At 35.7% G+C, this 23,336-nt stretch overlaps 1 protein-coding gene across 4 annotated transcripts in view; it reads left to right on the top strand.

Moving 5' to 3' along the window:
* DPP10 (dipeptidyl peptidase like 10) overlaps window positions 1-22,597 on the top strand; it is a 1,231,994-nt gene extending 1,209,397 nt beyond the window's left edge. For all 4 annotated transcript variants that reach the window (XM_070241800.1, XM_003363234.5, XM_070241801.1 and 1 more), the window contains 7 exons: window positions 2,764-2,958; window positions 4,202-4,256; window positions 15,461-15,560; window positions 15,814-15,872; window positions 15,985-16,057; window positions 20,086-20,159; window positions 21,758-22,597. In XM_070241800.1, the coding sequence (XP_070097901.1) occupies window positions 2,764-2,958; window positions 4,202-4,256; window positions 15,461-15,560; window positions 15,814-15,872; window positions 15,985-16,057; window positions 20,086-20,159; window positions 21,758-21,892 (691 nt within the window). In that variant the 3' untranslated portion in view covers window positions 21,893-22,597. The remainder of the gene's footprint in view (window positions 1-2,763; window positions 2,959-4,201; window positions 4,257-15,460; window positions 15,561-15,813; window positions 15,873-15,984; window positions 16,058-20,085; window positions 20,160-21,757) is intronic.
* Window positions 22,598-23,336: the final 739 nt, after the last annotated feature.

Here is a 23,336-nt window from a genome sequence, read left to right as displayed (position 1 = left end):
TGCCTGAATAACTAACAACACTCTGATAATCACTCCAAAGCATCTGCTGATTGCACTTATTTTTCTTGTAAGGCTTTGAAATCATTGGTCCATCTAGAAAATGGAAGTGCCTCTGATATAATTGGTCACATGACATGGCATAATATCTTTATCCATAGATATTGTCCACTTTAATTTCTGCTCAACTGTCCAAAATCCTTTATATAGTTTCAATTTTGAACTCTAAGGAAATATGCTGAATATAAGCAAAAGTTGTTTCAAACAAAAAGAATAATAGCAATTTATTGTTTGCTGAATCTAGCAAGGGTTTTTTATTGCTTATTGTATTTCATAAAGTATTTTCAAGTACATTATGCCATTTAGTGGCTGCAAAGTCTTTGACGGAGACAAGACAGTATTTTACTATTATTAAAGATAAGGAAACTGAGTCTTAGTGTTCTAGTATTTTTGTCCATGTTCAGAGTGATGTTGGGACTCAAACTGTCATGTTTACACTCAGCTTAAATGTTGAAGCTAATCCTTGTAGCTCATCTTCTATGAATCATGTTTTGCTTTCTAATATTTGCAATAAATCCCCAAGCTTCAAAATAATGTTTCTATTTAAACTCAAGCCTTTTTAATGTCTTTCCAATTCAAACATCACCTGGGCCTGCTTTCTCAGAAAAGGTCTAGTTCAACAAGCATTTGCTGTGTCCTTTGTACACCAGAAACTGTGTTAGGCGTAATGATTCATGCTACTTCTCAAATGCTAGACAAGTTATATCAGTACCAACTGGAAACTGGAAAAAACCAGCAATTCCAGACTTCATTCTGAGCCAGGCAATTAGAATTCTAGGTTAGAGCATGTGGATGTGTCTAGTAACAACTCTCAATAATCTGATCAAGCGCTAAGTTTGCAAAAACTAAAATAAATTAAAAAATTAAATTAAAAAGAGCTAAGATTGCAAGCAGTGTGAAAGGACAAAGCAGATCTCGATCCGGATCACAGGATCACCATTAAATGTGTAGTGTGGGGTCATGATTAAAATGCTTTCATAGCGCAATTTCTTTATTTACGATGTAGGAATAATAATAGATGTAATAAGCCATACAACAAACAACTTCCTCCCTAAAATGGTTAAATAAGTTTGGTAGTAAATAAGATGAAGGATCTTAATTGCTTTGACCACAGACAGCATTTGTGTTAGTTTACGAGGGCTGGCATAACACAATACCACAGATTGAGTATCTTAAACAACAGAAATTCATTTTTTCACAGATCTGGAGGCTAGAAGCCCAAGATCAAGGTGCCAGCAGGTTTGGTTTCTTCTGAGCCTTCTCTCCATAGCTTACACTTGCTACTTCTTCACAATGTCTTTCCTCTGCTGGCATACCCCTGGAGTCTACATGTGTGTCCTAATTTCCTCTTATTGTAAGGACATTAGTCAGACTGGATTAGAGCCCATGCTGAGGGCATAATTTCAACTTCATCACCACTATAGAGGTGCTATTTCCAAATATAGTCACATTCTGAAGTACTGGACATTTGAGATTCAACATATAAATTTTGAAGACACAATTCAGCCCATAACAGCATACAGTGGAATTTCAATTGTCTCAGATTTTGCCCTATTTCCTACTCCCTTTTACCTGACTCACCAGTCTCTCACAACCCCTGTGTCTTCTCAGTTCCACTTGCTGTCCTGAAGTCCGTTTCTTTAGCAAACCTGATAACCTAAAAGCTTGTTAATGAGGATGAATTTGTGTATTGATGCTTCTAGGTAACATATTTGCATAAGCAAGAAGGCAAGAGAGTTTGATTTCTTTACAGGAGAGTGAGTAGGGTCAAGATTTCTGGTGTAGCCCAAATAAAAATGGAGATCGTTTCTGAGAGTTAGACGTTTTGATGCTCTTCAAATCTATCACATGGACAGCTGCATGTTTGAACTATACCTAGATACCTAGATGTGGACCTGAATCTGTGTGATTTTATGAGTCGGCTTTTTTACCATTTCTATATTCTGGAAAATAAAATAATAAATACCATTGAAATCTGACATTTTAAAATTGTATCACCTTGTCCTTCTGCAGAGAATGTTTGTGCTTTATAATTTGTGTGTCCTTTACTTCTAGCTTTCAAATTTTTCAAACAGATGTGTTTCTGCTTCCTTTTCTTGCTATCAACTTTAGTGATGAAAAAGAATTTTTCCTCACTGTTTGCTTATATTCTCCTCAGCGAGAATTCCATCCCCCCAAAAAACAATTCAGGAAGTATTAATGCAGTTTTTCTTGTTGGGTCTGAAATTCTTTAGTGCTGTACACTTCTTGATAAATTATTATTAAGACTCCATAACTGATTCTGCTTTCTATCAGAACTTTTAGCCCTTGTGTGCCATCTGCAAGACATTTCTAAAACACGCTGTCTGGAAGAAATCCAATAAAAAGGAGCCTGTATGTCAACTTGACAGTTATTCTTTAGAAATGCCTATGGAAAATGCAGGCATTTTTCTTCATTTTTCCCTTTTGAAAAATGAGTTAAATTAATCTCTCATGCACAGTTTTAAACCTTGTTTCATAGTTTCACTTAATTCAGAGAAATTTTCCTTCAAAATTCTACAAAGGAAAATGGCATTTAAAGTTTCAAGTTGATCAAGAATTAATAGAAATTTTAATAGCTTACATAGGTCTTTTCCATAATTTTTATTAGCTAAGAAGTGTGAAAGTGAAAATTTCTACCAGTTTGTCAATGACTCTTGTTTTGGTTCAATGTCTTGATATTTGCAGGGATGAAGAACCAGGCGGCCAGCTGGTTACAGATAAATTCCATATTGACTGGGATTCAGTACTTGTCGACACAGATAACGTCATCCTAGCACGATTTGATGGTAGAGGAAGTGGATTCCAGGGCCTGAAAATTTTGCAGGAGATCCATCGAAGGTTAGGTTCAGTGGAAGTAAAGGACCAAATAGCAGCTGTGAAGTAAGTGGGAGCACATTTTCCTATTGTTTTTCCCATAATGACAGAAGTTAAGTATTTGATATATGATGCGGGATCGGTGAGCCGAGGAGTCGAAAGAAAGATTTCTTAGACTCTCAAGATCTGGCAGTAGTGCTCTTTTATTTAGAGAATAGTGTGGAATAGCATGGGGACAGGACCCACGGGCAGTCAGAGCTTCTGCTGCCGCCGCTTCTGCTGCCCCCGCTGGCATGGGGACAGGACCCATGGGCAGGCAGAGCTGGTGCATGGGGACAGGACCCACGGGCGGTCAGAGCTCCTGCTGCTGCCCTGAGTTGAGGGTTAGGGCTAATTTTATAAGGCATGGGTACGTGACTTATTTTTACTGGAAAAAGAAAAGATGATGTAAAAAGTCATTAAATGATTTCAGTGCAGATGGGGTCTGGTTATTGTGCAGTCATATAACTTTAGATACGAATCTGGCCATATAGATCGGCATGTAGGTGAGGATGCCCTGGGCTTCTCTCCCTGGGGCAGTTCTAATTCATACCATAAAAAAAAGTCCACTGGGTCATATAGTTTGGCATGTAGGCCAGGTCACCTTGGGCTTCTCTAGCTGGGGCAGCCTTAATCCACATCAATATATACTACTGCTCAATAGTGACTCAGAGGTTTGTATTTTAGTGATTGGACAATTTTCTAAGTTAATCATATAGACTATTGCATTTTTTTTTCAAGTATATTTTACTCCTACTGCCATGATAAAAGAATTATACTTCCCCTGTGGAATTAGAATTCATTTTGGATTTATCAAAATGAGAAAGATCTTAATTATACCACTGCATTATTTATTTATAATAATCCACAATGTCTATTATTTCCCTAGTTAATTAACAGTTCTTGAGCGTCACAGATACCATTACCACACTGCCATGAAAAAGTGGCCTGAGAACTCTAGTAAGTGCTTTAAAACAGTACATAGAAACTGGCTAGGATATTGTTAAAATGTAAATGTTGACTCAGGATGCTTGGAATGGAGCCCAAGATTCTGCATTTGTATCAAGCTGACAGCTGATGCTAACTGCTGGATCCTCACTTTGATTATCAAGGTTTTGGAATACATGACCCTTCTACATGAATACAGTTGAAACCACAAAAGTATTTCTAGTTTGACTTCTGGTTACTTTGGTGCCAAGAATGAATCCCCATGTGCATTTGACTCAAAAAGATAAAGTGTATACATATATATGTTTTTTTCTCATTGCAGATTTCTATTGAAACAGCCATACATTGACTCCAAAAGATTAAGCATTTTCGGAAAGGTAAATAGTGGAAAAATTGTGTGTACATATATGTATGTATATGTATGTGTGTGTTGTATGTGTTTATATGTATACATATGTAATTACTTTCCTCATTTTACTATAATTTCTCTGTTATCCTTTAAAATGTAATATTATAATTAATATTATATATAGTCATTTATTAATTCAGTGACTATTGAGTACCTAATTAGTGCCTGGTATTAGAAATAGAGCAACAACAGGACAAAAAAAGGCCTCCATTGGCATGAAGCTTACCTTCTAGAGAGGAGAAACAGATAATAAACAATAAATGAAAAACATAGCTATTTAAGTGCTAACGGGGGCCTTCTACTCACCGCAGGATGAGCCAACCGTCAAGAGGCAAGCTGGTAGGAGAGAAAAGGTCTTTCTGTTACAGCTTGCCAGCAAGAGGGAAAATGGCAGACTAGTGTCCTAAAGAAACATCTTAAAACTACACAATTTTGAAGCGGTTATATGGGGCAAATGGGCTGAAGCAGGGAGGGGTCTCAGAATGTTGACCATCTGGTCTTGTTGTCTTTGAGACTACAGAGCATCCCTTTCTCTTGTCAGTGCTGACAGATACCAACAGAGGGCTTTTTCCCGAAGGTTACTACATCCCTGGAAAAGCTGAAAGAACAGTTATTGCCTTATTGGAATAGGGAGGTCTATGTATAAGCCAAGGCCATGAAAATAACAGAGCAAGCAGATGTGTACTGCTCTAAGCTATGTGCAACCTCCAGCATTGCTAACAAGGAAAAGGCGGTGTCTTATGGATCAGGGTTATTTATAGTCCTAACATGGTTCCCCTCTATAAGATGGCTTCCCTTATATTAAGCTATGTTAACTATTGGCTGCATTTATCTTAGCTATTTAGGTAGCACTAACAGTTTCACATGATAAGAAGTCTCATAAGGGGGGCTGGCCCCGTGGCCGAGTGGTTAAGTTCGCGCGCTCTGCTGCAGGTGGCTTAGTGTTTCGTCAGGTCGAATCCTGGGCGCGGACATGGCACTACTCATCAAACCACGCTGAAGCAGCGTCCCACATGCCACAACTAGAAGGACCCACAACTAAAATATACAACTATGTACCAGGGGTCTTTGGGGAGAAAAAATATAAATAAATAAATAAATAAATAAAAACCTTTAAAAAAAAAGTCTCATAAGGAAAACAAACAAACAAAATCAATGGATGAAAGTTAACTGCAGGAAGGGTCAATGGTATTAGATTGAGTGGTCAAGTAAGGCCCCGCCAATTAAGTGATATTTAAACTGATGTCTAAATAACAAAAGGGAGCCAGTCATGCAGATCTCTTAAGGCACAGCAGCAACAGCAAGTGCCACAGCCTTTGGGAAGACTGACATGGCTTAGAAACAGAATGATGACTATATGCATAATTATGTCTTCTCTGTTTTCTGCAAGATATTTCCTTCTTATTGAAGCAATGTTTGTGTCGGGTTCTACATCATTTTCACAGTCGGAAAATAAACCTCATATAGATATTTATTAAGAACCTAGTTTATACATATCACAGAGCTAGACACCGCAAGGATACGAAGAAAAAAGGAAGGAGATCTTGCACTACTTAGACAAAGCAAATTCTTGGTGCTCATGGATTTAAACATGAAGTCTTTTCCACTATTCATAAGTGAACCCAGAGATATATGAAAAGAGATAACTGGCAATTTTACTGGGGCATAAATATTAGTGCTGTACACTGACAAGTAGGTGCATAAAAAGCTACTTAACAAATGAGTAAAATAAAAATCAGCACAAATCACTGCCTTTCTCTCCCTACTTCAGCCAGCTGCAGTGCACCATGTCTTTGCTGCATTTATTTCTTGTTGTCAATAATATTCAAGGGATCAGTAAAAATAGTTTGTGAACAGTGCTTTTCCAACATAAATGCAAACAAATACATAAATGATAGCCTATCATTAGAGACAAAGATATCAGTGAAAAAATGAAAATATCTAAGAAAGTGATCATTCCAAAGAAATGGAAACTCTAGATACATTTAAAAAGTACATATAGCAAAATCTTGTCACATGCTACAGCATGGATGAGCCTTGAGGACATTGTGCTCAATGAAGTAAACCAGTACAGAGAAAGATATACTGTGTGATTCTGCTTATGTGAGGTGTCTAGAGTGGTCAAGTTTCATGGAAACAGTAGAATGGTGGTTGCTAGGGCCCAGGGCAGGGGGAAAGAAGCTGTGTAATGAATACAGAATTTCAGTCACAAGATGAAAAAGTTCTAAAGATGAGTTTCACCACAATGTGAACACACTTGATGCTACTGAAATGTGCACTTAAACGTGGTTAAGATAGTCAATTTTATGTTACATATCTTTTACCACAAGAAAAGTGCATATAGTGGAGAGTAATTTTGCTCCTTACTGCTCCTGAAATATGTAACAATGTACAAAGGACTCAGGGCTTTTGTATTTCTGCACTCTATCTACCGTACACATAAGTAGGAAAAAAGGACCACATGAGTTATACATATATTCATTACTGTGGAAATTGTGAGAAGATTCACAAGGTTGTAAAAAGCCTCATGGAGAAAGTGGAGCATGAACTGGATGGTGAAAATCATTCAGCAAAGTAGAGGGCAAGGAGAGTGGTCTCATGTAAATGCAGTTTCTGAAGGAGAGCATGTTTGGAGAACTTGAAATAAAGTGACTATAATTAAGGCTCACATAAGGGGATGATAGGCAACAAGACCAAGAGGAAGAGTGGACAGAGATCTTAAAGCGTCCTCCACATTAACTAGGAAATTTGGATGTTAGCCAAAAAAATATGGGAAAATAAAACTCTAGGCCTCAGACTTAGAAGTTCAAAATCTCATGCTTATCATTGTATTGGGGGCTGATAAGCCTCAGGGCAACTGATGCTGGCAGTCTAAATATACAACAGACTGACACAGGATATAAACAAATGAAAACATAAATGAATTTATTTTAAGTGGAAAAAATATTCTATTGCAATTGAACAAATATGCATACACATGAGTGAATTATAAATTAGAATGTGGCTTTCTCAGTATACAAGGGAATGCTATTAGCTTTAAGGCTGAATACATCTTGCAATTTTTTTTCTTGGAATGTTTTATTTCAGTATCAAATTGGATTCTGCTAAACTTTAAAATGGGCTGGGGAGTAATGCTCTTGCATTTTCTATTGTCTGGAAAGCTTCTTTAGAACTGGAATTAGCTTGCAAAGGTATCTGGAGCTCTTGCTTTCTTTGTTGGAGAAATTTTAGTTCAAGTTTAAATTTATTTAACCAATACAGGACTATTAAGTTTTTTCCACTTCTTCTGGAGTCGGTTTGACTACTTCAAAAAGGGTTTGTTCCATTTCATATATTTTTCAAGAATATTTTCAAAGCTTAATACCTAATATCCTATTATCGCATTTGAATTGTTTCACTAGTGGTGGTAATGTCCCATTTTGACTCCCGGTTTGGCTTCTTAGTGCCTTCCTGCATTGGCTGGGCACTCTCTTGCCCTTGGTCGCATGGATGCTCTCTCTTGATTGCTCTTGCTCGTGTTCTCCCTGCTTGTCTTCCTTCCAGCCCTCCATCCGTCTCTCTTTTTTAATGAACCATATTTTGGCTTAGTTCTTCTCTGTTCATCTTTGTTTCCTATTTCACTAATTTCTACTTTTGCCATTATTTTTTTCTTCTACTTTTTAAGTTTGTGTTATTCTTAAATTATTAAGTTGAACGTCTAGTTTATTAATCTTTAGCATTCTTCCTTTCAAATGTAAGCATTTGAGTTATAAAATCTCTTTGCAACACTCCTTAGGTACTTCCCATTTGTACTTATATGTAGTACTTTTTAAAAACTTAATATTTGTATTTCTCGATTTCTAGGATAAGTCTATGCCCTCTAATTTATTTTTATTCAAAATTAAATTTAAAAATTGTGAATACTTTTCTGTTATTGCCTTTGATTATAACAGAACTGTGGTCAAAGAATTGGCCACAGAAATCCTTTGAATTGCATAAGAGAAATCCTTTGAAATATTGACTGATTTATGACTGAGGAAGGACATACTTTATAAAATATTCATATGTGCTGAAAAGGTTGTGTTACATACATGTTCAGTTAATCGAACAGTCCATCACGATGTTTAAATAATAAACTTACTCAATGATTTATTTTATCTCTAATTTCCCAGAGAGGCAGGTTACAATATCCCATTATAATGGTGAATTATTCAATCTCTCGTCGTTAGGTTAATGTTTGCTGTGTATATTTTAAAGCTACTTATTTTTAGTCTTTCCAAGTTCAGAATTATTATATCTTCTGGGTGAACTGAATCCTTTTGCTTTGCACTGACTCAGTTTATCTCTATTAAATTTTTGCATTAAAGATGACTTTTTTATTATTACAATTACAGCATCAGCATTCTTTTGACTAGTGCACACTTGTTTTTCACTGTTTCATCTTACTATTCAAAACCTTGTCCTCATGATTTAGGTACGCCCTTTTAAAAGACAGAAAGATGAATATTTTTAATTTTTCTGCCAATTTGTGTATTCTAATTGAAGACTGTAGCCGTTTATACCAATTGTGATTACTGCTGCATTTAAATGTTCATTATTTGTGACTTCTATCTTATTTTTTCTATTTTTCCTCATTTCTTCCATTCATTTTGATTGAATTATTTTTGTTTTCTTTCTCTTCCTTCCTTTTTCCAAACACATTTTTCGTTTTATTCATGTATATTTCAGAATAGTATTTCATTGTATGGCTATAAAATAATTGTTTATCCATTCACCTAGTGTTGAACATTTTTGTAGTTTCTAATTTTTGCCAATTAGGGATAAAGTTGGTATAAACATTTGTGTGCAAGTTTTTGAGTAGACATATATTTTTCTTTTTCTTTGGTAAAAATCTAGGAGTAAAATTGTTGGATTGTATGGTAAATCCATGTTTACTTTTACAAGGAATTGCCAAACTTTTTTCAAAGTAGTTGTATCATTTTATTTTACCAACAGCATATGTGAGACTTCCAGGCACTCTATATCCTCACTAAGACTTAGTATTACCAGTTTTTTAACTTAAATTATTCCAGTGGGTGAATAGAGGTATTCCTTTCATTTTCATTTTCAGTTCACTGATGTTTAACAATATTGAGCATCTTTTCATGAGTTTATTGCCATTTATGTATATATATATATATAGTTTAACATAGCTGATTTATTGACCATTTAGATTGTGCAACAGACACTTTCACATTAAGACTTATGAAATCACAGGAAGTATAACTACAAAACTATTCCTCCTTTTTTCATTTCTAAAATTGAGATAAGTTAAAAAACAGTAAATCACCCTTGTATTATATCTTGAAATGAGGAGAAGTTCTTCCATCTTGTTCTTTTTCAGAGTTCTTTTATCTCATCTGCGTACATTGTGTTTCTTTATAGATTTTAGAATCATGTTTTGTAATTTCAACAAAATAGCCCGTAGGGGTTTCCATGGGAATTGTACCCAACCTGTAGATCATCTAGGGAGAACTGACATCTCAGAAACACTGAATCTTTCATATTTATTATTTATTTTAAGATATTTTTCTTTGGTGTTCTATAGTTTATCCAATATGTGTATAGTTAGGGATATCTTTTATTCATCATATTTGGGTTTTGATGGGTTGTCTGAATCTGTGGTTTATTGTCTTCCATCAAAAGTGGAATCTTATCTATGAGACTTCTTTTAGGTTCATCTTACATTTGCATTTTTGTATTGTGTTTTGTTTTTCTTTTCATCACACCTGTGTGGTAAATTGGATCTGCAAACCCCAGTGTAGACTTATGGCTGAAAGTTTTAGTCCAGATTAATTTATTTTTAAATAGCTCAGTAAAAGTTCATGACAGGAAGGGAAAACAAAAAAGCAAAAACATTTTCACCAATCCTTTTTGTGCAGCATGCTTATTTCTTGTCATTTTTAGACAATCCTTTAGGGGTCTAGTCTTATGCAGACTTTTTTTAGACGCATTGTGTGGAATCTATGCATTTTGTGTACCCCATCCACTAAAGATACCATCATAGCAGAAAGTCAGAATCACTTGCATTTGGAAAAAACTCCAGCTTTATGCTTGTCTGCCTCTCTGGTTTCCAGTTTTCAGTTTGTATCTGGCCTCTCGGGATTCATTACTTTTGTGCCCATTCAAGATTGCATTTAAAATTATTTTTAGTTTCTGTTTTAGTGGTTCTCCGACTCTCTCTTTTTTTTTAGCCACCACTTTGTATTTACTTTTTGTTTTTGCTTAGTTTTGTTTTGCTCTCAGTTGAGGAGTGAGTTATCAGTTTCATGAAATGCTAGGAATGGACTCGCCACACATGTTTTTTACCACCAATGAGGCTAAAGCAGAGCCACCGTGTCAGATTCCAGGCTGAGTTAGAATTCAGAATGAAAAATGGTATGATTCATTTGAGATAGTCCCTCTGGGAAAAGCAGGATGAATGGAAGCACTAGGGCCAGGAATTTCCCATCTCTCATCAACTTCTTTTCTTTATATTCATCAATATTTGATTGAATTTCCGGTTCCTGCTTTTTCTCCTTTTGGTCTAAAATCCATCCTGTTTTATGGTTGACATATCTATATATGCAGCTACCTCTGCATCTACATCTGTCCAGCTAGCTAATTTCATCCATTATAATTGACTTTACCAGCAGAAACTAAATTTACTTAGAAGTCCTGAGGTACATTTCACTGTGGGTGTTCATAAAGCTGAAACAGTGAACTCCAAGAAATTGGCTGATATTTTTTGTGCTGTGCGTTATTTGTTCTAGCTTAATCTTTCAGAGTTTGGAGAGCAATTCTAATCTATGCTCTCAGACCATGTAAGCTGATTCAGGAACAGACTGATAGGATTTCTAAGAATGGTCTGTGTCAAATAATATATATTTTTAGACAATACTCCTCCTATTTTCTACCTATTGAAATGATGGGCCTGTAAACACAGGAAAGCACTGATTAAATGAATGCATAACCTTTCAAAACTATCACATGGATACTAGAGGAAAATAGAGGAGATAAACTTCAGCCAGCATAGAAGATAACTTTTGCCTTTTTATATCCAATTTCATTTCAATATTTCACAAATCTTTTATGGGTAAACAAGATTTTTTTAAAAATAAGATAAATTCATTAAAAGTTTATAAGTAATGCTGAAATGTTTTCTAAATGGAAATGACATAACAGTTATAATGAATGAAAAAAGCTGACCAATGAGAAACCAATGAAATGACAGCACAATTGAAACACAGCAGCCTATACTAACTATTGACTTTTTTATTTAAATCAAATAAAAAATATCCTCTAATTGACTACAGAGTCAATATGATGACTCCTAGTTTGTGGCATGTTCCTGATAGATAGATGAGAGTTGTTTTGAAAATTAAAATCACCGTCTTTACGTCTAGCTAGAACTTACATCTGATTTCTACCCTCTTCTGGAATATATTTTCCAAGAACCTTTTCATGATCTACTCTTACATTCAGTGACTAAATATGAAGTGGTAGAGAGGAAGGTGAGCAATTAAAATTTAATTTATTCTAATTCCTGCCGGTGTTGATTTTCCTTTAAAAATAGAAGTTATTTCTCTGAAATAAATCAAATTAAAGCAGCATTTTGGATCAGGTTTTTAAAGCCTGTAGAGAATTTTACTCAACAGCTTTCACTATCATTAAGTCTTAAAGAGTATTTAGCTTCATTAATCCAAAATTTTCATATCTAAAAAAATAGTAAAATACAACTCCTGCGCAGCAGCAATGATTTACAGCCCTAGTTTCTCTTTAGAATCACGTGGATTGCTCCACAGTCCATTCTCCACAGATTGATTGAATTGTTTTTGAGGGCATTGATACATTTTTGCAGCTCCACTGGTCTAGGGAATGCTGGCAGAAGCTAGGAAGATGTTTTGGTAGGTATCTTTATTATACTATTATGCTAGGAAAACTTGCTATTTAAAATATGGACTAGCAGTATAGGCATCCCCTGGGAGTTTGTTAAAACTACACAATCTTTTAACCCACCCTAGATCTACTGAATTAGAATATGCATTTTAACAAGATTCCCAAGTGGTTTGAATGAACTTCGAGTTGAGATGCACTGTTTTAGGATCTGCCCCTCCTTTGGTCCATTCTTCTTATTTCCTAGAGATAATCAGACTCTGAGAATCATGTGAAATTGAGTTAAAAAACATTTTACCGTTGGGGCCAGCCCAGTGGCACAGCAGTTAAGCGTGCACATTCCACTTCCATGGCCCGGCATTCACCAATTCGGATCCCAGGTGCGGACATGGCACCACTTGGCAAGCCATGTGGTGGCAGGAGTCCCACATATAAAGTAGAGGAAGATGGGCATGGATGTTAGCTCAGGGCCAGTCTTCTTCAGCAAAAAGAGGAGGATTGGCAGCAGTTAGCTCAGGGCTAATCTTCCTAAAAACAATAAAAAAAAATTACCATTAATACCTATTTATTAATTTATATTATTTAAATGTGATGTACAGTTGTTCCAAGGATTAGAATACTCAAGTATTCTCTCAGTAGTCAGTTTATGTATATAAACAAATCATAGTCAGTTGAAAATTTGCTTGGCCAATGTGGAATTAGAACCAGAAAAGTTATCAACCAAGATGTACATCAACCAAGATGCATTTCTCACTATGGGAAGAGTATTGGCCCATGGGAACTACTTGAAACCTCTTGGCTGCAACACCCTGATCTCATCTGCATACAGAGAACTAAAAACAATACACTAGAAAGGCTCCCTCTAGGGACAGAACTTTCAAGGGCATTCCACACTTTTGCTCTATAATATTTATTTACTTGCTTTGCATGATTCATACTACCATTTCATACTTCTGAAGGGAAGCAGAATACGCCACCCCAGATATGTGACTTTGACATAAAGGTTATTTTGAGCTGATTATTTTAAGAAAGACCAGACACAGGAGAAGCTTTGAAAACATAGAAGTTACCCTTTTGTAAAGGATGTTTTCATTCATGAAAGAAATCTCCATTTGTCTCCCCCTCTCTGTACCAAGAAGAGAAGGATGACTCTAAATCATAAGAAACTCATCAGTGGAGAAGGCGCTGACTTCAATCTTCATAACAAGCCTTACCCTTGTTTATTGTTCTTTTCGTGGCAACCTCTCATAACTGCCCTTCCTCCAATATCTTTCTTTTGTCTTTGACTAAAGATGGTATTTAGATGGTGGCTTGGGCCATTTCAGGGTATTACTCAGTTCCCCTGGGTATCTTCCATGTGTACGTGAGGCATACATGTTAATAAACTTCCGTTTATCTTTCTCTTGTCAGTCTGTCTTTTGTTACAAAACATCTCAGCCAAGAACCCAGAAGGTAGAAGGAAATTATTTTCCCTCCTTTCCACTCCTTTATTTAGATGTGTTAACAAATTTAAGCCTGTTACTTTCAAATTTTGCTGATCTAAGGCTATTTTTGTCTCTCCCAAAGAGACTGAGCAAAGGTACTCCATGGTGGCTTAACTATGAAGGATAATTTTCTTTCCCTCAGTTCCTCATTGTTGGAGAAGCTTTGTTCAATCTTCTGGAAACTAGTCAAATATTCCAGGACAAAATAGACATATGTAGGTAAGGAAAAATAGTTTCCCCTTTTCCCTTCTGAGTTCTTGCTTGAGACTCCCTGTAATAGACAGATTGATGAGAAAAAACAACAAAAGTTTATTGACCTGTATACCTCATGTCTACATGAGAGAAACCAGGGAAACTGAGTAACTCTTTGAGGTGGCTTAGAATTCAAGCTTAAATTCCATTTTAATAGGAAAAGGGGAGAAAGATGTAGGCTTTTTAGGAGAGAGTAAATGATTGTTAGGAAAGATGAATGGGACCTTGGAAGAATAGATGGGAGATACAATTTGTGACAAAGTTTGTCCGTGTGTGGTGTTGGCCTCTACTCTCCTCTCTTGTGACAAGAGTCAATCTTTCCTGGTTGGTGATCCCCTGGGGAGGGCATCTGTGACAACTGAGTTCATTTTGGAAGATTTGTCTTTAGACAAATAAGGGGAATTCAGAGAAAGCTTCTTTCTGCATTTGCTGTTTTTCAAGTTCCTACAGCTCAAACTAATCAATATGCCAAAGTGGCATATTTTGGGATGGCGTATTCTGCTGCTCTTCACATATGTTCTCTCAGCCACTTCAGTGATGTCTGACTGCATTTTGGACTTTCATGTACCATTTTTTAAATGATGCTTCAAATAAGCATAAGTGAAATGTTTCTATTTCTCATCTCAAGAAGTTAGTGAGAATAACAGATTCCTATAGCACTGAACAACACTAGAATCATCTGGAAATCTTTCAAAAGTAGACCTCATCATGAATCAATTGCATGAGAATGTCTGGGGCCAAGGCCTGAGTGTTAATATTTTTTAATAATTTTCAGGATACTACGATGTCCAGCAAGATGAAGAACACAGCTAAAAATTAATTTCTAAAATGAATGGATAATTCATCAGGTCATTCCCTGAGCCTAGTATCACTATAACTGTTAAAATTTCCTCTGGAAGTTTTCTGGTCAGCTCATGGGCTTCAAAAGAAAACTGATGCTTTGATTTATTTTTTAAGAATATAATTATACTAGTTCAAAAACATTGCAGGAGGATATTTAAAAATTAAATTTAAACAGTAATCCAACTCATCTAACTAGTAACATTGTTTATCATATCCCATTTCCTTAAAATACTTAGTTGTGTGGAATTGAAAACAGAATCCGTATTTGTGATGATAGATTTTAAGTATTTAATTCTCTTTTCCCAATTCTACATAACCATCGTAACTTAAATGTTTTATTAAATATACGTATGTGATTTGCCTAAAAATATATATAATTTAGTAAGTGCTATATTTCCCTAGCTTCAAATTATTTGGGGCTGTTTGCAGATATACTGTATGAAATTGAAGAGCAAATATTTGACACGGTGATATTTAGTTAATTTTATATTTTTCTTAAGGTTGTTAAAATAGCTTGTTATATAAAACTTTAAACAACTCTTTTCAAAATTTTCATCTGGACAAAGTGATCTTAGTGTATTCTTTGCTCAAGTCTGGGACATTATGAGACATTCTGATATGTATATTACCAAACAGTGATCAAAAGCTAAAAATGTCTCCAGAAATAATTATTACAATTATTTTTTTTTTATTCTGCCAGGGATATGGTGGCTACATTGCGTCAATGATCTTAAAATCAGATGAAAAGCTTTTTAAATGTGGATCAGTGATTGCGCCCATCACAGACTTGAAGTTGTATGGTGAGCACTTCCTACAGACTGACCTAATATAACGTATTGATTTGTAGAAAAGAAAGTCCCAATGCAGAGGAGGTCCATTGAGCTCATTTATCATTTCTTATCAGAGATGCTTTCAGCTGTTTATCATCTCCCTGATTTAGTCAGTATCACTGGAGCATGACAATCAAATGTGAAACGTAGAGATTAAATAATGGAATATGCTACTCCAATAGTTTTTAGTTTATTATTAAATGTCTGTTTTCTTGGGTCACAGCCTCAGCTTTCTCTGAAAGATACCTTGGTATGCCATCTAAAGAAGAAAGCACGTACCAGGTAACTAATTTAAAAATAATGAAGAAAAAAGAGTATTTTTCTTCTAAAAATGCAGTCAAAATGCAAATATAGGTAGATCTATATACACAGATTCTTCTGTTTTCCTTTATAGGCATCCAGTGTGCTACATAATATTCATGGCTTAAAAGAAGAAAATATATTAATAATTCATGGGACTGCCGACAGTAAGTAGTATATTTGCTGCTACAGATTGATAGGGTCTAACCTTGAACAAAAGGGTATGTTCAAGGACTTGCTTACTGGGGGCCCTATAAACCTGCTGAGGAAGAGAGCAAAGAAGAATGACACAAAGAGTCCAATGCCTGATGGGAAGTGGGAAGAAGGAAGTCAGGACTAAGAGGAGAGAAAGTTATGGGCCTCACTGGCAGCACTGCCCAATAAAATTTTCTGGGATGATGGAAATGTTCTACCTGTGTCGTTAAACGCAGTAGTCACTGGCCACATGTGGCTCTTAACCACTTGAAATGTGTTTAGTATGACTGAGAAACTGAATTTTTTATCTCATTTAATTTTAATTAATTTAAATTTAAATAACCAGATGTGGCTAGTGACTGCTACAACAATGTCATCAAGCCTACCTCAAATGCAAAATAACTCAGGAAACAATAGGATAGCAGAAAGTGCCATCACCGAGATGACATTCTGGTGAGATGGCCCACTTAAGTTAAAACAAAAACTTTAGAAAAACCACTTTCATATCACCTCTCATTTTTTCATCACTTTACACATTGGAGGTGGATATGATTGATATTACTAGTAATAAATAATATCATTTTATATTCACATGAAGTGTTCAGGGCTCAAAGAATTTATATTTTTTTATTATTCTGTATGAAACTTTGTAACAATGCTGAGTATTTATAGCCTCATTCACAGATGACAAAAATCAATTTCAAAGGCGAAACTGATTTATCCAAGGCTACCTGACAAGTGAGCAAAGAGAGTCAAAGCCTTGAATAAATATTTCCTACATCTTGAACTTGTTTTTGTTGGTCCACCCCTCCCTGCCTCAGTACTTTTACCCCATTTTACAAAGACTATAACTAAAGAAGTCTTACAGCAAAGATCATACCAGGTTTTGAATTTAACTTTTGAGCATGTGAGGCCATAGTTAAATGAGAGCTCAGATCAATGCTGATATATAGGTAAATGGGGAGAAGACACAAATCTCCCTTAGGTGGAATTCCCAATAATTTATGTAGATACTCTCCCACTAGGAGGAAAAGCTTACCTCTCCTCCCTCCCCCAGTAGAGTGGGTTATACTTAGTGACTTGCTCCAAAAGTGTACTGTAGGGAAAGGGGGAGAAAGAGTAACTTCATAGCAGAGAAATTTGACAAATACCATCTCAGCCAGGGGCTCCAGGTCAACATCAGCAGTGACAAGTCACGTTGATAGGATGCACCCTTGATATGATTTCATGAGTGGCACACTATGTCTATGTTCTTGTCCCAGAAACCCATAACCCCAGTCTAACCATGAGAAAAAACATCAGACAAACCCTACGGAGGAACATTCTACCAAACACCTGACCAGTACTTCTCAGAACTGTCCAGGTCATCAAAAACAAAGAAAGTCTGAAAAGTTCTCATAGACCCAAAGAAGATAAGGAGACATGATGTCTAAATGTTTCTTTGTTGTTGGGACCAGCCCTGATGGCCTAGTGGTTAAAGTTCCATGTGCTCTGCTTTGGTGGCCTGGGTTCAGGTCCTGGGTGCAGAGTCACACCATTCGTCTGTCAGTAGCCATGCAGTGGTGGTGGCTCACGTAGAAGAACTACAGGGCCTTACAACTAGAATATACAACTATGTACCTGGGCTTTGGGGAGAAAAAAAAAAAAGAGAAACGTTGGTAACAGATGTTAACTCAGGGCCAATCTTTCCTGGAGGGGGGTAGGTAAAAAAAAGGTAAATGTTGCTTAGTTGTGACCAATGTACCATAATAACGTAACAAGAGGGAAAACTAGGCAAGGGATATACAGGAATTCTCTGTACTGTCTTTGCAACTTTTCTGAAAATCTAAAACTATTATAAAATTTTTAAAACGACTTAGATTATATAATACCTGTGTAGGGTGCAACATGATGAAAGAGCATAAACATTTTAAAAGAATATTGAAATTTTGTTCTAAGGTATGAAGAGCTTATGTGTATATTAACAGTGATAACATTGAGTAGCAGTTATTAAGTACTGATTATATGTCAGAAAATGTGCCAAAAGCTTTTAATAGTATAACATCTGTTTTTCACAAAAATACTATGCAGTAGGTATTATTGCTCTTCTTATTTAGCAGATTGGGAAAATAAATATGGAATTTATACAACTTGCTGAAAATCACAAAGTTGTTGTTTTGTAGAAAGGGGATTTGAAGCCAGCATTGAGGATCTTATTCATTATGCTTTGAAGCTTCAATTGTAGGAATAAATTATATTCAAGGTTAAATTATTTTATGTCTTGCCATGACCCTAGAATATATTCATGTTATTCAAATTTCTCTGTCAGTACATTGAAGCTATTAAGGTAAATCATGTTATACCTATCTGACTCTCAGTCATGGGCCTGGTGCTTCCCCCACCTGATAGAGCAAAGCAGAGGTTCAGCACTGGCCACTTCAGATCAGAGGAAACACTCCTGTGTGTTTGCACACGCACACCTACACACACCACACACACACCCCATATGGGACTGGTGGATTATAGGTGCTAAATCAATGACAATATAACTATATGATTATTAATTTTATCTTCCAAAATTATCAGTAAAACAGTTCACTTTAATGTCCATGTTTAGTTTTAGGAAGGGGACAAATGGCAATTATCAACAAGTTTTGTCCCAGAAACTAAACAGAAAAAAACCCAATTGGAAAATCCATTTATTCATTTATGTTTTCAGCTGTATCCATACAGAGAAATGACAGGGTTCTTTTCAAATTTTTTTCTACAATGAACAGTTGGGTTACATAAGGGATCATTTATCTCAGTCATTGCCCCTATTAACTAGCATTTCTAGTGCTTATATTTACAAAGCAATTTGTAAAGTTATTTAGAGAGGATGTGGTAATTTTGCCATTAAGTACAATAGAAGATGTTGAAAAAAATGTTGGGTGGATTTTAAAAAGATTTAGATAATCATTTGGAATCTTTTATTGTCTGCTACTTAGTAGGATTATTCAGTATTATAGAATTATCACAATGAAGAAGCTTAAGCTATTGCTAAAGCTGTCCTAGTTTTACAAAGACAGTTTTAAAAAGTTACCTTAAAAGTTATTTACAGGGGCCAGCCCTGTGGTGTAGTGGTTAAGTTCAGCATGCTCCGCTTTGGCAGCCTGGGTTCACAGGTTCAGATCCCAGGTGTAGACCTACACCACTTGTCAGCCATGCTGTGGTGGTGTCCCATATACAAAATAGAGGAAGATTGGCATAGACATTAGCTCAGGGACAATCTTCCTCAGAAAACAAAAAAAAGTTATTTACAGAAATTTGAATATGCACATGGTGTAGGAATGAATAACCCAGACCATCATATGAGCAAAGTGCTGTACAAAGAGATCTGAGTGATTCGTCCAACTCCTCGTAGCTAGTTACAGCCAATGCCGTCACCCAACCCCAGTCTGCTGTGCTGCTTGTTTCAGAGTCTTGGACCTTAGGTTCAGGCAGAAGGAAGCTGGAAGGAAACAGGAGAAACCAGTAGGATCCACAATAAATATTTAGCCCTTGAATAATGAGATGTGTGCTCTATGTTCTCAACATGAGGTATTGTTTTCTAATTAAAAAACAAACAGAATGCCAAGGTCTAACTGAGACTGGGCCCTCGTAATCCTCAGAAAAGAACAGAAAGCTGAATTGCTATATTCCTATCCAGAAAGGCATTCACCATGTTAAAATTGTTATAACGGTATAAAATATGTGAGTAATTGTAGATAAATGATAAATAGTAAAGTATACTAAACACCATCCTGTACAATAAGTAGAGCCTTAGTAGTAGCTCCTGTTTCAGTGTATTTTTTTATAATGCAAATCTCAATGTTTTATTACCATTGTATCTGCTGGTTTCCTAGTTAAAGCCACTTATCAGTCTTTTAAATGTGCAATATATGTAAAGTAAAATACTCAGTCTCTTTGAAAAACTAATATAGAAAAGTTCTGATCCTAAGAAATGTATTTCCTTCAAATATCATAATTTAATTTTTTGCAGCAAAAGTTCATTTCCAGCATTCAGCAGAATTAATCAAACACCTAATAAAAGCGGGAGTGAATTATACTATGCAGGTAAGTCACTTTTTGAGAAGAATATGTTTTCCTAAAACATAGTGTTTTAGTTGTCAGATTTGGAACACAGCCTCTGGATTACTCCATCCTCCATGCTATTGTTTTTCACTGTGTTTTTTAGGTACCAAAGATTGTGTTCTTTTTTCCTAATTACAGAAAGAATGCGTGTATTTATCCTGGGTCAGTTCATGCTTTACAAGTGAACTGCACATAAACTCCTTCAAAAAATGTCTTTTTCTTCTCATATTTTTGTTCATACCACTGATAATGAATTCTTTTAAAAGAATAATTTCCTATTCCCTTTCTAGTCCTTTTGTCTTTTTCTCATTTTCCATCACGCTTATCTTGAAAAGTGGGGGAAAAGAGTGATTTGAGTAAATGTTATGAGAAAAAAGAGGGCAAAATCTGGTTCATATCTATACATTCAACCACATTTAATAAATATTTATCAAGGACTTAGTTTACAGTGGTCACTATGCTAGATGAGTCAATAAGATATACTTTATACCGTCAAGGAACTTTCAGTTGAGGGAGGAGTCACAGAAGGGAAAAAAGTAATTTTAATTTCTCAGCACTTGGAAGAACAAAAAACAGTTCAGCATATCTAAAACACAGGAACCAGGGCTAGGATGATGAAAGATGAAGATGTAGAGATAAACAGATGGTGGGTCAAACCATAAACAATGTGAAGGAGTATGGGGCTTTACTCATAGGCAGTGAGGCACTATTTAAAAACTTTACACCCAGAAATTGATGTGACAACATTTGTATTTGTATTTTAGAAAACTCACTAAGTGTCATTTATATTGGAAAGCACATTGTCAAAGTAAAAATTGCACCACACAACATTAAACAGACAAGGAAGATTTTATTCAAGACTACTGCAATAAGGAAGAAAAACTAAACAACTATTTTGAAGCAAAAGTCTAGAGAGCTTTAAAGAGCTGGGGTGGAGGAACTCAGAGTCCGTCCGTGTTTGGTAATTGGCCTTACCAAACGGAAAAGTAAGCTTTCTTGTGTCTTTATGACAGAAGATAGTTTTACCACTTGGAGAAAGGGTCCTATTCTCCCACAGAGCCTGGGAGATGGGAGTGCGATCTCCTTCAATGATTGCGTTTCAAAGAGATGGTTCCCAGGCCTTTGAGAAAGAAATTTCCTGGATTATAAAACTGGCAAGAGTCTGGAAGAAGATTCACATATATTTCAAAGGTTCAGAGAATGAATTTAGAATGCAAGTTTTCTAAGTTAAATGCTCTAAGCAAAGGGAAGTCAGGGGCCCTTAGTCAGGAAGAAACTGTCTAAAATTTAGTCAAGCTGAGGGGACTGTTAATGCCATCTTGATCAGAGTGAACATGGAAAGCTGTACTTTTTTTGGCTAACAAATCCTAATTTAAGTACATAAAAATTGTAGTTTGTCTCAAATGTTGATTATGATATGATTATTATAAAAAAGAAAAGTGTAACATAAAGAACTTAAGTGAGATTTTGGTTAGACTTCATTTTCCAAAGTTCCCTTGGTATTGGGGCTAGAAGAATGAATTCTAAGGGACGATATTTGCTTTGATAACTTTAAATCTCCTTTGCATTCATTATCTTAGGTCTACCCGGATGAAGGTCATAACGTATCTGAGAAGAGCAAATATCATCTCTACAGTACAATTCTCAGATTCTTCAGTGATTGTTTAAAGGAAGAAATATCTGTGTTACCACAGGAACCAGAAGAAGATGAATAATGGACCCTATTTATATAGAACTGAAGGGTATATTGAGGCTCAACGAAACCCAACCAAGAGACTGTCATATTGTAGATGCTCCAGAATTTCAAGGGCGGCTGAGGGAGATGACACTGGAACAGCACACTCAGAGACAATGAACTAGAATTAGAATACAGAAGTCCAAGTCTACCGTGTTGCCAAGGGTGCAGAACCTGTTTCTTTGTGTAAGGAAGGTCAAATGGTTGGTGTCCTGGGAGAAATTAGTTTTGCATTAAAGTAGAAGTAGTGCATGTTTTCTTCTGTTACACCCTTATTTGTTCTGTAACTAGTTGCTCTCATTTTAATTTCAATGGCCATCATCATCTGCATATAATGCACAACTTATCAGTACTACGTCCCTGGTCTTTGATGGCTGAGCTGCAATCTAACACCTTACTGTACCTTTACAATAAGTGCAATTCCTTCACTGTCTATTATTATGCTTAAGAAAATATTCAGTTAATAAAAAACAGAGTATTTTATGTAATTTCTGTTTTTAAAAAGACATTATTAAGTGGGTCAAAGGTCTGTAGAAATATGGATTTCAGCACCTTCCAAAGTTCAGCCAGTTATCAGTAGATACAATATCTTTAAATCAACACACAAGTGTATGTCCCACAATATATATACACGTGTGCATATACAATCAATAAATCCATCTTTACATGTTATTCACGCTACAAACTTTTGGTGAGTTAGAAGAGATGCTCTTTTACAGGCTATAATGGATGCTTTGTTTAATGAGCCAAATATGAAACATTTTTTCCAATTCAAATTCTAGCTATTGCTTTCCTATAAATGTTTGGGTTGTGTTTGGTATCGTTTTTAGTGGTTAATGGTTTTCTAGTTGCAATTTAATTTTTTGAATATGATACCTTGTCACATGTAAATTAGATACTTAAATATTAAATTATAGTTTCTGATAAAGAAATTTTGTTAACAATGCAATGCCACTGAGTGCTATTTTGCTCTTTTCCTGAAGAAGGCTTTTTTTAAAACACTTGGTCCGCATTTTACTTCTCTCTCTCAATGCAGAATCAATTCTCATCTTCATTGTAAAAGCAAAGAGCTGGATTATTTCGTTTGCCAGTTCCTGTTTAGTATTCTGGGCCTGCCCAATTCATCTGTTACTGTTTAATTTAAATCTTTCTGGTGAGAATTAGAAATGAAATAGTTTTTATTCATTGGCCAAAAAGCTCACACACGGCAGCATTTGCTATTTAATTTGAGTTGAAGGCACAAAATGCATTAATTCCTGTGCTGTGTTGACTAGCAGTAGTGGGCAACTGAGAGTGTAACATACACTTGACTATGTGAAGTCAATTTAAGTCATGAGAATATTAACTTGGGTGACTAAAGTCAAAGAGTATTTTCTCACTTCACTTGAGGCATCTTCCAGAAGATGTCTAGAAGTCTGTAATCA

This window comes from Equus caballus, chromosome 18 (genome assembly GCF_041296265.1).
Source record: "Equus caballus isolate H_3958 breed thoroughbred chromosome 18, TB-T2T, whole genome shotgun sequence".
In the NCBI taxonomy this organism is placed as follows: domain Eukaryota; kingdom Metazoa; phylum Chordata; class Mammalia; order Perissodactyla; family Equidae; genus Equus; species Equus caballus.
This window is presented reverse-complemented; position numbering and strand designations above follow the sequence as displayed.